Below are 16,815 nucleotides of genomic sequence, written 5' to 3' on the forward strand. Positions count from 1 at the left end.
GAGCGAAGATTCACAAAATTAAAATGCGGGCAAAAGTTCTTGTCTGAACTATATAATGCATTGTATGCCAGTTGCAATTCACGAAAATTTCATGCCGTGGAAAAATGCATCGGCTATAGTTCGCAAAAATTTAATGCTGCGATAATATATGTTGCTTTATAGTACTCTGAGCTGCACTGTACCTTGAGAACAGAAAACAGTGCATCTACACACGCAAATTTAAAAATTTCAATTGTCAAGGCAAGGCCCCAAGTGTTCACGATGTGTAATATTTGCAGAAGAGCACAGCCATGGCAGAATTCGCATCAATTCTTCTGTCAAATAACAAACAGTACCTTTAAAGGACAAGTTCACCTTCATAGACATGTGGATTGAGTGAATGCAGCAATATTAATAGAACACTTCAGCAAGAGTTTGAGGAAAATCAGACAATCTGTTTAAAAGTTATGAATTTTTGAAGTTTCTGCTTAGTCACTGCTGGATGAGAAGACTACAACAGCTTGTGATGTCACATGAGTACAACGATATAAAGAAAATATAAGGACAATGCAAGATGCATGTATTTTCACTTTTCTCGCATAATAATAGAACACTTGACTTCCCTCTTTCAGAAGGCAAGGGGAATAATATTACCCTTAACATATGTCAATGATGAGTCGAGGAAATGAACACTTTTTTCAAAAAGTAAAATTTTGTGAAATTCTCTTTATATTTTCGTTATATCGTTGTACGCATGTGACATCATACACTCTAGTAGTCTCCTCATTCAGCAGTGACTGTGCAGATACTTTAAAAATTCATAACTTTTGAACGGATTGTCGGATTTTCCTCAAACTTTCACTGATGTGTCCTACTAATATTGCTGCATTCACTCAATCCACATGTATATGAAGGTGAACTTGTCCTTTAATTACTCTACAGAGACCATCCCAAACACTGTCCTTCCCCAGTATTAAACAAATCAGACAGAGAGAGGGAGAGAGAATGAATGGAAGACAAAAACAAACCAATTCAAAGTAATAATGTATCTCTGTTGTCTTTCCAAACAGTCTTATCCATATCATTAACCTGAATTTTCATTAACTGCCAGTGGACCAAGGCCAAGCTGCCCAAATCTTTTATCAATTCCACATTCAAAATAGCAGGTAATTATCATCGCCGTCATTTGATATGTATACAATGACATGTATGCGACTGTTAGATTGCAGAAGAGTACATAATGGATGTGTTCCATACAGAGTAGTAAAATTCTATTATTTACACCAAATCTTCAACTGGAATGTTGAGAGCCATTACCTCTTGCAATTTCATCTAGTGCACCTGCCCTTTTTGACTGTCACTAGAAACTTTGTGCTTTTCAAAGACGCTTCAAACAGATTGATGACATACCAGAATGAAATTGAATGTTCTAGAGAAATTCTAAACTCTTTGCATTGTATGTGCCACGTTCGCACACCCAACTCAGTTGACAGCATGCCAAGTTCGCATATTCTGCTAAAAAATGCACAAACCTGCCCAAACTCATAGATAAATCGCCAAATGGCAGAGTTCAATGAAAGCGTTTCTCAAGATTCCATTCCTGTCACATATAGCTCACATTTTATGTGGTGATTGACTATCAAGTGGTGTTCTTTCCTGGATTTGCAAGTAAATTCTTAGTTTCCATCATTGTTTTGTGTGCAGAAACCATGGCTCTACAATTAAGTAGCTACTGGTCATTATTTGAAAGAAAAATAATCATAGATTTGTTATACAATTTGCATCAAAGCAAAGCTTGGCATTTTCTCTAAAACTTCGCTTATTACATGTCCAGGAGAGCAAAAATCTATAAAAATTACATAGATTTGAAAACAGACTGTTTTCCCATAGCATGACTATGTTGCTGTCTCAGAATAATGTGGCACACAGGAGGTTAATATCATGGTATATAAAGAGTTAACCCGTTTAGGACGGTTTGATTTTGCTGCAACACGCATTTCCCATAGACATCTGCCCGAGTATACTCGGGACTCGTCCTCAACGGGTTAAAATGATACTTTGAAAAGATAATGGTACATGTACCTGCTGCAATGATGTGATGCTCACATCTGTTTCAGGCACAATATGAGGAGCAACTCACTGCTTGAGAAAGGCAGCAGACACTCCTTGAAATCGCAATATCTGTATTTTCTTCATCATCATCTGGACGAATGGTCAAACCCAAAGTATGGTGCGCGGGTCATCTCATTCAATTTGATTTGATTTTATGGACTGCCTTGGCCTTCACTGTCCACAACACTTTGTGTGTTCTGATAATTATACACTGAATACTCACACCATGGTCTCGTAATGAACTACACAAATGATAAGCACCTAGCTGTCATGAATACATTTCGCATTCACTGACATTTCATGCTTGAAAATTTCTGTTAAAGGACAAGTCCACCTTGATATACATAAGGATTGAGAGAATGCAGCAATATTAGTAGAACACGTCAGTGAAAGTTTGAGGAAAATTTGACAATCCGTTCAAAAGTTACGAATATTATAAGTATCTGCGCAGTCACTGCTGGAAGAGAAGACTACTACAGTGTATGATGTCACATGCGTACAACTACATAAGGAAAATAACAAGAGAATTTCACAAAACTTTGCTTTTTGAATAAAGTGCACAGTTCTTCGACTTGCTACTGACGTTTGTTAAGGGTAATATTATTCCCCCTGCCTTCTGAAAGAGAGAAGTCGAGTGTTCTTTTGTTATGCGAGAAAAATGGAAATATGTTGAATTTTCTTTATTCTTTCTTTATATCGTTGTACTCATGTGACATCACAAGCTATAGTAGTGTTTTCATCCAGCCGTGACTGAGCAGAAACTTCAAAAATTCATAACTTTTTAACAGATTGTCCGATTTTACTCAAACTCTCACTGATGTGTTCTACTAATATTGCTGCATTCACTCAACCCACATGTCTGTGAAGGTGAACTTGTCCTTTAATGAAAATTGGTCTCCTCAATTCTTTTACTGCAGCAGCTGCAAACCAGTTTTTACAATCACCTTCACTCATGATTTCCTCTCATATACCGAGCTCCAACTTCCAAGTTCTATTGATATTTTCTCAAATTGAGAGGCCCAAATGTCAAACTTGAACTATCCCTGAAACAAAATGGGCAGAATCTGTCTTTTGATTCTAGCAAGGCTGTCAGTAAGATATCAGGTTACCCCTGTGCAAGAAATGAGAGAGAGAGAGAGAGAGAGAGAGAGAGAGAGAGAGAGAGAGAGAGAAAGAAAGAAAGAGAGGGAGAAAGAGAAGAGAGACAATTTCCTCTATTGAGAACCATCCACTGAATACGAGTCGTAAATGGCAATGAATAGATTTTGTCCCCTTCACATCAACGAGCAATATAATTGCACAAGTTATGAGGATGATATCCATTGTTTACTTGATTGTCATGGCAACCGCTTGCCTTTTATCACTGCCCAGTCAACCATGCATGCCTTCAGTGGATTGTTGTCGTGTTTAGTTTTTTTTTTTTCACTTCTCTTGAAGGCACTGCCCTAAATGAAGTTAAGTATTGATTATTTTGAAAAAAGATGATGCAGTCTGATTCAGGAAAACAGACAGATGGAATATCCAATCTGCTGTATGGACAATCTGTGGAGAGTAATGATTAATTCATTCCAAGCCCAATCTAAACATACAGAAATGCACACTTTTGGGGGTGTGGGTTTAATATTGCGGTCAAAATTCAAGGGGGGGGGGGATTATCCGAGCTGAAATCCATCAGTAAAATAAGTGTGTACTTTGCCATGCCAGATGGAAAGCTATGCTTAGTCATCCTTTAATATATGACAAATGGGCAAAAAAAAAAAATCACTTTTTGGCATTAATGACAAAAATAGAAAATATTCGCCCCAAAATCCCACAAAGTTATACCAACAAAGGATTTGGTGTCAAATATAATTCATCATCTATGAAAATCACTGGCTAGAAAGCCCAACAACAACTATTCACAGAACTACAGCTGACAACTCTTTACAAATAGTTTCAGACACAGTTCTGATTTCGGGATCAATTGAAATTATCTCTTGCTAAATATTTGATGGTATCTACTCCATGATCAAAGACAAACGTCAAAACTCAATCAGTGTATGATTACTACGACTGTCCGACCTCACATTACCATTGTCTACTTTTGTTGCTGAAAATGTCATCTGCTATTCCACTATACAGAAAATATCAAGATGAAAGACAAGTATAATGATCACATACAGGGAAGGGGGGGGGGGGAGGAGAGAGAAAAAAAAGAGAGAGATGCAGTGTCATACTGTCAATGAGAAAGAAAGAATGCATTTCCACCACTGCTGAACAGAGAGGGGCAGCATCAACCTGACTGACTGCTAATTAATGAGACTGAACGTGTACAGAACATTGCCCATGATCACCATAGAGATGGAAGAACACATCCCTAACAATAGCTCTTCATGTCAAACCTCAAACTGGGAGGATAAAAACAAAAACAAAAAACATAATCACTGTAGAAAACAAAACATGCGCTGAATTGGAATATGAGAAATTTTCTTGACTCCGAGGAATTAAGATGTAAACTTCACACCACCAGCAGTCTAGAGGGGTCTTTTAAACTGGGTAATGTTTATTTGAAACATTAAAAGCAATTAGGAGACTGATACAAAGATTAACCCAGAAACACTTTTGTTTACAGCTTATATCAAACATCAAGCCTTGTTACAATAGCTTCAAACATCAAGCCTTGTTACAATAGCTTCAGGTGTATGCAAATGCAATTAGTGTGAGTTCTATAGTCCTACTTTTTAGTTTTCATCTCTCCTTTGAAGGACTTTGTGAGCATAGGCAATAAGTTATTTGGGATTCTCTGGAAATAAACAATGTCACTCTCTCAGGCATCTCATGTAATTTCTACTGCCCCTCTAATTGTGCCCCTCCCTCTCTCCCCCCCCCCCCCTCCCGATCTCTCTATTTGTATATAGAATACAAGCACGCACGTTCTGCCACAAATTTCACACAGAAAGAGCTCCGTATCAATACTATATCAAACACGGAATCACATTGTTGCTTTATCTTTACCCATGTATGCATTTTGCAAGGATTTTGATAAGCAAAGAATAGTACCTCCTTTCATTCACCTCTAGAATTTGAAGGTCAGCTTAAATAGATATTCTTGATGTAAGATTCAATAGTAAACTGCCACTGGAATCAAATGCTGATGTTGATGAAAAATGCGTGTACCAAAAGCTGTACAGAGTAAGTCTCTTCGAGTGGCAACAAGACGTCACCATGGATACACCATCTATTCATGCATGAGTATTCGTACATAATTGAGATACATGCAGTCGGCAGAAATTCTTTAACTGTCCTACGTTCTTTCAAATATTACTCACGAAAATACGAATCACACTCCAAGTTGGCGAACAATCTCTCACTTAGATTCTTAAATGATAGTCCTACTACTATGTACTACCTAGTTTTGTTTCCTCCTGTATTCCTCTCTCTCCCCTTTCCTTCTTTCTCTCCCCCTCTCTTTCTTTATATATATATATATATATATATATATATATATATATATATATATATATATATATATATGTTGATAAGGTAGTCCACGTGTTGGCAAGATAAAAAGATAAGTAACAAAGCTGCAACAAAGTTCATGCTGTATTCACCAACGGTTTATATAGTGTGAAGAAACAGTTTTTATATAGTGTGAAGAAATAAACCGTTGGTGAATACAGCATGAACTTTGTTGCAGCTTTGTTACTTATCTTTATATATATATATATATATATATATCCTTTCTCTTATCTCTTTTTCTCTCTTTATATATTCCCCTCTTTCCTTTTCTTTTTTTCTCTTTCTCCTTTCTCCTTATCTCTCTATCCCACTCTCTTTTACTGCTTTTCTCTTTCTTTTTCATTTTTATTTCTCTAAATTTGTATCTCTCCTTTACTTTTTCCTCTACTTCTATCTATCTATCTACCTATCTATGTATCTATCTACCTATCTATCTATGTATCTATCTACCTATCTATCTATCCATCTATCTATCTATCTACATATCTATCCTATCTATCCATCTACTTATCTATCTATGTATGTATGTATCTATCTATCTATCTATCTATCTATCTATCTATCTATCTATCCATCTATCTATCTATCTATCTATATCTCTCTTCTTCTTTCTTGTATTTCTAACTATCTCTTCAGCTGACCCTTCATTGTCACTCTATCTATCTCTTAATTACACGTTGGGATATTATTGTCCTCGCCAGGGTCTAGTGATGTTCTATGTAATGTGGATGTAATTAGCTAAACCCACATCACAATGGCGACAATAGCCATTCATTTATTAAGGTCCCCATATATATTCCAAGCTCTATCCCCAAATATACTGTGTATGCTACCTTAGAGACCGCAGTGCCATAACATGGGATCGCAAACCATATTGCCTTGGTAATGGATTGAGTAATCAGAATATATTTGTTGCTGTTTTTTTTTTTTTTTTTTTTTTGGGGGGGGGATATTTCAAGTGACTAATGCTCAATTTAGCATTGATCCATTAAAGGGATGCCTATGTAACACAAAGCAGAAATGTGAATAAGATAGAATTTATTAATCTGCACAGAGAAAGCGTGTTAAAATGCGACAGCTACATTCTCAAAATTTTGCATTTCCAAAATGAATGGCAACAGATGTGTTTTCTAGTCCCTGTTGCACAATCAATGCACAAGGCAATCCCAACTGATATTTTACATCATCAATTTACCATCTTTGTATCAATAAGTTAGTAATCCTGAGTTACGAGCAAATACCATTTTCAAAGAAGTTTGTCAGAGATTTCTTCTTGCTTATTTCAAAGTATTAAGTGTGAGTCAAATTCCCAAACAAATAATTGATAACTCAGCATTTTTTTTTTCATTTGGCATTTCTAAGTTAGCATTCCGAAAAAAAAGTTGGGTACTCATTTCTCACTAAGCACTGGAAGGTAAAAGACAAAAAAAAAATCACTCACAATCAAATTCTAAGTGAAAAATACTGTACCAGCTGAAATTTTCATGGTGGTTTTATTTTCGCAAATTTCGCGAATCGCCTTTGAACCACGAAAATAACAACACGTGAAAATAACAATGCGTGAAAACAAAAATGCGTGAAAACAATGCAGGGAAATGAAAATCAAGTCATGCCATGTAATGTATCCTGTCCTACGCTGTACCTAGCTAGCCTTCAACTTGGCGACTGTGCACGCAAGTTGCACAGTACAGCTAGCAAAAGTGCGTTCAGTCTACTCTTCGTCTTGCAGCTGCATTCTTGGTGTCGCCTGTCGATGTCCAGCACAAATTTCGAAAGTCCTTGTAAACCTAGTATTTCTTTTTGATATTTGTTTTACTTTCAAATTGAGAAAGTACTAGTACTTTACTTACACGTGTAAGGTACTTTTAGTTTAGACAACTATAGTTTGTCTTGTGAGAGTTCAAGTAAGTTTAGTTAGACCCTCGCAACCACGAAATTAACAACACGCAAAAATGTCCTCCAAGTAGCAATTCGCGAAAATATCTGTACGCAAAAATTTCAGCTCGTACAGTATATGTGGTAAAAACATCATGGAATGTACTGCATTATAAATATGTCACAGTTTTCATAAATCTGTCCCTCTGAGTTACATGTTCACTATGGAGGGCACAAGTCTGCCAATCTCAAAATATCAAGGAAACATCAAGTCTGATTCATTTCTCTCCACTCTCTGATTGCATATATACATGTTAAGCTTTTAACGTGACCCAAATGTGTTCATTGATACACACAATACCACTGACAGGTGGTATATAATGGAACTTGGCTGTCGAGCAACCATGGGTTGGACAACTACCTATCACAAACACTCAATCTATCACCATATACTGACTTTTATCACTATCAAATTTGTCTCTACTGCACTGCAATAATGGCAATCAATCCCCTTATCCAATTACGGAGTGACTCACTCACATGCTCCAAAGTGCAAACTTATTTCAGTTTCAGCTCCAATGCGATTTTCTTTTTATTTCTGCATTTTTCTGTGAAAACCACACATAAATGATAATGCACACATTTGAAATAAAATCTACAAAATAGTATATGCAATTTGCATTGAATAAAAATAAGTTTCAAAATATTTGAAAAAAAGTAATGAAATTTAAAAAGGCTACAATACGATTAATTTCGGTTTCAGAGAGAGAAAAAATGCAGGAGTCTGCCACAGTAAGTTCATGGCAGCCTAAAAAAAAAATACAAATGAGCTTAGCACTGCTGTAGGTAGCAGCTTTCAAGGGTATAATAAGAGGAATTGAATACATTGTAACTTCATCTTATCATCTTCCATCTTGGCTGCTGGAGAACAAAATTAGCTCCCACGCTCTTGCTCGATAAGAAATATTCACTACCTTACCTGGAACAATGTCATCACATTCTAGCGTAGCAAATATAGAAAGTGAAATTCCTTCATTCAAACACAGAAGTAGTGTGCAATTCTTCACAGCAAAGTGGTGGCGGTTACAGCAGAAATGTTTCTCCATTCATAGACCAATTCTTTCTTCTTATTCCATTTTTTGTTTTGTTGTTGTTGTTGAAAAAGCCTGGCTGTTTGAAGATTAAAGCTCTGGTATTCACCATCTCCTCTTTCTTCGAGGGCCAGCAATTCACGACATAGACAGCACAATATTCTTGAGAATGACCGATGAATGCACACTTCTTTTTTTCTTCCGAAGGAATATTTTGCTAAATTATGCTCAGGTGCTGTTAACAGCATGATTCAGACACAGACACACACACACACACACACACACACAAACACACACAAACACACACACACAAATGGACAAGAGTTCATTCAGGGCAGCTATGTTCAAATATTCCACTTTAAAAAAAGAAAGAAAAAATGCTTGAGATGTCTATTCAAGTTCGTTGTTTTCAGAAAAGGAGGTTGATTAAGCAAAACTCCCCTCTTCCCCCTTCTCTCTTTCTCTGGTTGTCTTCACGCGCATGAACACAAAGACAAACACACACACACACACACACACATAGTTTTATATGTATACATAATACATATATATATATATATATATATATATATATATATATATATATATATATTTAAATCTATGGATCCTAATTTAGGGAGACAACTTGTGTCTCCTTAATATTTTCAACTATATTATATCTCATTCATTTGCATGCTTTACTGGTATAAGAGATTTAGTGCCAAATTAGATAAATGTCATTTTCAATTTTCTAACCCGTTGAAGATGAGTCCCGAGAATACTCTGGCAGGTATCCATGGGAAATGAGTGTTAAAGCAAAATCAGTCCGTCCTCAACAATTTATAAGGTCATCATCAAATAGGGAAAAATGAAAGCTTTTTTTTTTTTGATACTGCACTGATCATATAAAAAGAAATATTTTTGGAAGATATTATCAAAGTTCTCACACAAGTTATATCATTTTTTTTTTTCATATATGAAATATCTTGAATTGATAAAGATGGATATCTAGCTGTTCTGCATTTAAACTTTGCATACAGTATGCATGTATGTATGTATGTGTGTGTATATAGAATGTTTGCATGTACGATGGCATGTAGCTATGCATGTATGTACATAAATGCAGTTCATTTGACTTTGTGTGTATATACGTGTAACTATCAATAAGTCAACATCTACTAAAGATCATAGTAACTCAAAGGACAAAACTGCTTTCCATCAACCATGACTGGTTGGTGTGCATGAATGGATAAATCATCCAAGCTTCTACAGCTGACTGGAAATGGTGCCCCACATTCAATTTTCTCTTCATTCAAAATCCTCATTGTTAAAATTCAAATTTTCTAGAGCTTTATTTCTTCCTCATTAGCAATGAAGCCAGTGCACAAGTATTGGCTGAGAATGGGAAAATGCATCCCCATCCCAAGTTTTATATCCTCTATTGACAATTTTTTTTTTTTTTTTTTGCTTCTGTTGTTCTGCACGTTAAATACATTTACAATTTTCAAAACACAAGGAAAAATTATTTATATTTCATGCAAAATGGAGAACATAGGTTTTGTTGAAGTCATTTTTTTCAATAGCACATGACACAAAACACAAACATCGTACGCAATGTATATATACTTTAGTTTCTAACAGGTGCAACTAATTTCTAATCAGAAAATGGAATCTTGGAGAGCAGCAGATAATTTGTGACAAATTGAAAGGGAAGCCTCCTGATACAACCCCACTTCATTCCCACAGTCTTTGGTTCCTTCCTGTCTTACTGGCTTTAACAAAGCCCATTGCAGATGAAAAAGAAAAAAACAGCTTTACTGCTTCAAAATATTTCTAAAATGTGAGTTATGGATAGAAACAACCCATGTAAAAATGCCAATCGGTATAATAAATGTTAAGTATGGTTAAATATACAAATGTGAACGGTAGTTTTATTAAAATTGTTTCTAGAATAGACTTTCTACGGTGATGGTTTACTGAGAAAATCAGTGATATCTCCTTATATTTGTGACTTTATTGCAAAATTTTTATATGGTAGGATGTTTTGTGATACATCTGAACTATACAATCAAATATAATAACTCAAACATTTTTTAATCACTGTTCCCAATGGTAAACAGAAGCTTTAACCGTCATATTATTTGCTGCCCCTCCTGCTGGAATCTACACAGCAGTGTGTGTCATTGTCACAAGGTACTGCCTGGAGGGAATGCCGTTGCCACGGAAACAAACACCAGTGATAGGACAAACCAAGTGGGGAATATGAACGCTGAAGGGAAGTGGAGTTGCGCCTTTTGTTTCGTCACGTTTCCCATATAACTAGGCAACACTTGCAGCAATCAAGTAATAGCTTGCTTCCCCAGCTATTAGACTGGGCAAGGGCAGGACGATGCTCATTAAAAGCATTTAAGCCACAAGCAGGAGTTTCACTAAATTTTCTGTTACGGTTTTGCAGCTAGGCTGATTCTAGTTGAGAGCTAACAAGTCTGTGGAACAGAAGCACACTTTATAAGTGGAGGGTGGATGCAACATGACACTATAAAATGAAATCAATTTGGTCATTAGAAAATGGCACGTATCTCCTTCAAACTACAATCTTCCATCCTATTCACTGTTTCACAAAATCTAATTAATTACATGATAAGTACAGGGTGCTGCACACTCGGGCAGCTTGGTGATACCTGAAGCACTCTAAGAAAAGTAGAAAAGCACACGGAGAGTGCCAACCTCTGCCAAGCTAACAACTCATTTCCACATATGAATGCATGAAATTTCCAAATATAGAAGCCTTTTGTTACATCATCAGCTTCCCTGCATGGCGCCTTGCCCGAGCAGAGCACGCGCTTTGGTGCGCGTACATGTATGTAAACCTCCAGTACGCGCAGCTAGAACTCCCAAGTTCATTGACCTTATATGCCAAAAGATAAAAAAAAATCCTTTAAAAATCCATAAAATTTCCCAGATCAATTCCAAAATTTAATCATCTCTTCTTTGTGTCATTATTGACTTTTCCTGCACATTTCATTCAAATCCGTTCTCAACTTTTTGAGTTATTTTGCCAACAGACAAACCGACGCCAATGATCACTTTAACCTCCTCCTTCCTTGATGGAGGTCATATAGGACAACTAGTCTTGTAGGATGATTTCATTGCGTAAAATGCAGCTGGGAGAGATTTGATTGAGTATCAGTGAATGTTACTCTGAGGTCACGCAGCCAGATACAAACAAATCTTTGTGAAGAGTGATGGAGCCTTCATGCTACAGCTGTCCTTCTCTGCTTTCTCATTGAATAATACTGTTTTCACTCATCATTCACCGTCATGGACAGGTTCACGATAGCACAAGTTTTAATGCACAATACACCTTACAGCCTAGGACCTCCATGATCCCGGGGAAGGCTATAAAAAGGGGGAAAAGCGGGTAACCTAGCAGATTCACATATGAAATATAAATAGGCATTTCTGAAGGTGTGCACAAGGCAAATATATGAGAATCAAAGGCAGTGCTATTTTTACCTTGGCCAAGGAAGAAGGTTATGATTTCATCAGCGTTGGTTTGTTTGTTTGCAAAATAACTCAAGAAGTTGCGAACACCATTGAATGAAATTTGCAGGAAAAGCCAATAATGACACATTGGAACAGTTGATTAAATTTTGGTAAAATATAGTGATCCAGGAATTCTTATGGATTTTTGAAGGATATTAAAAAAAATGTTTTGGCAGATAGGGTTAATGAACTTAGGAGTTCCAGAGCTGCGTATATTTGAGGGTTGCATAAGAATGGCTCCAAAGTGAGTGCTCTGCTTGGGCGAGATAGCTGGAAGCTGATGACATAAATAAAAGGTTTCCATCCATCTCCTCCTACATATATTGAATAATCTGAACCCGAAATGTATGACTCACTTGTTGCTCTGTCAGGCAAGCCATGGGTGGGCTTTCTGATGTCAGGAACAACCTTTATTGTTTAGGTACCATGTGTATAAGGGTTGAATATGTCCCATCAACTTGCTCATTATACAGTCAAACCTGCCTTAGCAGCCACCTGTCCATAGTGGTCACATGCCACATATATGGCCATTAATGAAATCCCCCCCCCCCCCCCCCCCGAGAAGATTCCATGACATTTACTCCTGCAACAATTGCTCCCATGAAATATCTGCAGCTAAGCCAAACATAAATTCTATCCACAGACATAACCCTAACCCTAATCCTAATCTTCACATCAATTATGCCCCCCCCCCCCCCCCCCCCGCCTTCAGATCTCGGCCGTTGATCGCGCGATCGCCGCAAAATTTTGCATGAATATAAAGCCGGATGTAATTTACAAGACGGTCAAGTTAAATTTTCTAAAAATTTGCATTTTCTATTTTAAATTAATTAATTATTCAAACATATGCAAAAAACCTCATTTTTCGTCTGTAATTGGCTTATAAAAGCTTATGGAATGCTGATTTTTGGTGTAAATATTCCTAGTAACATTCCGAACATTTGTGCGTAAAAAAAGACTAGGTATCAAAATTAATTTCTTATGCATTTTATTGTTTTATCAATTTTTCATGTATTTCTTTGTTTTTTCGAACTTTTGTTTTTGTTTTTTTCAGCAGAATTTGTCATACACATTTTTTGAAGCATAATTATACTAAAATAAATTGATTTCAGCCATTACAAATAAAAATATGAATCTTTATATGAATTAATTGCAAAAACACAATTTGTATTGACTTTGTACACAAAATCATGTTTTTGAGCAATTTTGGGGTTGACGAAAATTTTTTGAAGGGGTGTGGCTTCAGAACGGTATGCCCGGGCGCGACAAATCTGGTCTCAAACGTTGCGCGAGACTTGAAAGTAAAAAGTCAGCAAGCGGCGCAGTCAAAAAAATTTGCGTGCCGGAATGGTCGCGGAATTCGTCGAGGGGGGCCATTATGCCCTCCCCCCCCCAGGTAAGTAAGGGTTAAAGAATGACACAGACCAAATCAAAATCAGCCACAAATCGTCCTACATCACTGTATGCTGCATACCTTCAACTGATCCTGCTCTCCGGCATACTCTATACTCTGGAAGATTTTCCATGTGCACCTTCTCCTCGCCTCGAGCCGTGCCCGGTAGCGCCGGTACCACTTCTGGATCAGGAGGGCAGCTTTGAGACCTGGTCGGAAACAATGTAAGCAAAAGAGCATGAGAGAAAGAGAAAACAAAGGGAGAATGAGAGGAGGGCTTCATTTTCGAGGTTGTAAAAGTTAAAGGGATGGTACAGTATTGGTGGAGATGAGAATTGGGCTTTTAACTTTTTGCGAGCTATCAAGAAAACACTTATGCTATAGTACAGAGCATACCATTTTAATACGAATTCAAAGTTCATTTGATGAAAATCGGGTTTAGAATGACTGAAACATCCAAAAACAAAGTAAAACAAAGCGAATGTAATAAAGTGTGGGTCCCACACTTTATCAGAATCGCTCTTTTTTGATATCTCAGCCATTTCAAAACCGATTTTCATCAAATAAACGTTGAATTCCTCATAGAATCACATGCTCTTTCATATTTCATAAGAGGTTTTTCATTATCTCACCCAAAAATATTAGAAACCTTAAATCAGGTCTCAACCAAAACTATACGATCCCTGTAATACTACAGACCACACTCAAATGAAGCACCTCTGAGTGTTAGAGATGGAGCGGAAGTTGGATGGCGGATGGAAGTGTTGCTTTTCTTTCTTGACTTGAGAATTTTCTCTCACTGCGAGAAAATACGAAAGAGGTCTTTAAGACAAGATTCATATCTAAGCCAAAATGTTAATATATAGTGGAAAAATACTAGAAAATCAATTGACAGTATGATAATAAAATGTTCATAACTCATTCCTCCTTAACAGATATCATGTTCATGAAGACATTTCTAAATACTTTATCATAGTTTACATCATTCTTTCCTTGAAATTACATACAGACATATGGAGATATAAGTTTCTTTATGCATTGCTGTGATTTGTTGCATGTCAGGCAGTTATCTACAGCCCGTTCTTTAATGGATAACGACTTGCTTTGACAACATGAGTATGCAGCATAATTCTAAATTCCCAAAGCATCAAGTAAAAAAAAAACATCAAAAATACTATTTTGTATTATGTCACACTTTTGTCCACCCTTGGTTAAGGAGCACAGTGAAAATATCTACCTTGTCTTCTTCCTTCACTATAAAAACCTAGCTGTAGTTCTGATCTGTAACAGCACAGCTTGTGAAAAACAGTACAAAAGCATCTTAGACTGGAAAGTATTGTAAATGCTCTCTGAAAATCAGATAAAAGAAGGTGTGATCTATGAACTTGTAACCCAAGATTAAAGCTATTGGGCAAATATCCACAAATGACTGTAAGAGTGTGTTTGAGCGCTCAAAAGTAAACCAAACCAAAGCGAACCGTGCTGAACTATGCCAGATTTATTTTGGAGCATTCGAGCACTCTGTGGAGAAAGCGTACCTTATGAGAAATTTTTAGAGGGGGTCACACATTTTGTAGCAACAGAGCCATTCATCTGGCACACTTATAAACTACTTACCAAATATCTAGAACAAAGAGAATGAACTCTTTGCATTATGACGTCCGAGTGTTTATGAGCATTCTTCACATGCAAACTTTTGGTACAGTTTTGGTACACTTTTGGCTCGGTTAGGTTTGGTATGGTACACTTTAGGAGCATTCGAGTGCTCCTCTGGCACGGGTGTGGTATGGTTTGTTTCACTTTAAGAGAGCACTCAAACGCACCCAAAGGTTCCCCCTCCCCTTTAAACCAGGCAATCATACCCAATCATCCTTTCGTTATCTGCATGGCAGTTGTGAGAGATTCGGCAAACATTGCCTGGAAGAAATGGATTTCCAAAATGAAGAGCCACTCCACAATCCTGCCTATCCATTTCATGAGGAAAAAAGAAAAAGCCTGTAATGTATCCCATATGTCATTCAACCACTCACAGGCCTCCCCCACCCACGCCCCCCATACACACACACACACACACACACACACACACACACACACACACACACACACACACCATTGTTGAAGGCCTGTAAATGATTTACATCTGCTGTTGACCGTTTGAAGTGACATGAATAACCTGTCTCTTCCTCGGGCCATGTGTTAATCATTACCATCAAATCATCTCTTCACAAGTTCAAATGCTCATCAACGAGTGGCAATATAATTATCACCTCCCTCCAATATCATATCATTATCTCCCTCTAGCTAAAAAGCTGTTGTCATGGAGATACTGCTATTCCTCATAGAGTAAATTCAATGTACGCCAGTTTCTTCCAAGCAACAGGTTGAGTCTTTGACAGCTGATATTGTCCAATCACTAGTCCTGGTCCTAAGATTTTTTTGTGTTCTTTAAGACAGGATTTGAATACAGCATCAGAGCACAGTCCTTGGAGTCTTTAGAATATTTTTATTATTCCAAATGTCATAATATCAAATCATCACATGACCAAAAGAGTTTCCTTTTGACAAGGTTTCCTTCAAGTGATTATTTCAATTGATAATACACTCTTATGATCTCATGTGAATTATCACACATACATCTGCAATCATATTTTCCCCTTTTTGTTTTTCACAGCACTCTTGAAGAACATATGAAAAGTTTGAACGCAAAACCCATTAAGTGTCATATTCATATCTGTTCAAGTAAGTGCGTCATCTGATAGAGCAAAATAAGAGCTTTCCCATGATACCTCATTTGTTGCATTTGATAACGAGGAATATTTTTGAAGGTTTGATAGAAAATCCCCATATTTACGTATTATTTTATTTGTTTTTAACAGGTAAAATCACATACATCTCAATTTGATAAGAATGGAGTTAATTCCTTTTGCAATCAAACTCTTCATATTTTCCTGGCTCCAAAGTCATCTCCATCACACGTAAATAGCAGAACTCTTATAAAGCCCAGTGTACTCACTTCTCTCAGATTTACCCATCTCCTGGTGGGCCTGCATGGAATTCCCACACCCCATGACTGGTGGGTGGATCTCCTGGGGTGGCTGGTGGCAATCTACAGGTGCAATGGGACTGGGCCGGGGCCGGAAGAGCCGGGCCGGGCCGGGCTGGTAGATGGGGTTACTGTCTTGCCCAGATGTTCAGCTCACACCTGCTGTCATGCTTCATGTGTTAATGATAGCATCTGTGCAGGGAGGTTGAGAAGTGGAAAATGAAAAGGATACACTGATATTCATTAGCTTACTAGTTTTACAGTATATGTTACTTAATGGGTAATGTCCCTCCATTCTA

General features: G+C 37.1%; 1 protein-coding gene across 1 annotated transcript in view; it reads right to left on the minus strand.

Moving 5' to 3' along the window:
- The window catches only part of LOC139737499 (serine/threonine-protein phosphatase with EF-hands 2-like), a 45,488-nt gene extending 28,919 nt beyond the window's left edge, over positions 1–16,569 (minus strand). The window contains exons 1-2 of the mRNA XM_071648171.1: positions 16,487–16,569; positions 13,555–13,682 (exon numbers count right to left, since the gene is read on the minus strand). Of these exons, the coding sequence (XP_071504272.1) occupies positions 13,555–13,682; positions 16,487–16,541 (183 nt within the window). The 5' untranslated portion in view covers positions 16,542–16,569. The remainder of the gene's footprint in view (positions 1–13,554; positions 13,683–16,486) is intronic.
- Between the last annotated feature and the right edge of the window lie 246 nt (positions 16,570–16,815).

The sequence above is a fragment of the Diadema antillarum genome, unplaced genomic scaffold (assembly GCF_040938485.1).
Source record: "Diadema antillarum isolate AM-2024a unplaced genomic scaffold, OU_Dant_1.0 seq00000693_RagTag, whole genome shotgun sequence".
Lineage (NCBI taxonomy): Eukaryota > Metazoa > Echinodermata > Echinoidea > Diadematoida > Diadematidae > Diadema > Diadema antillarum.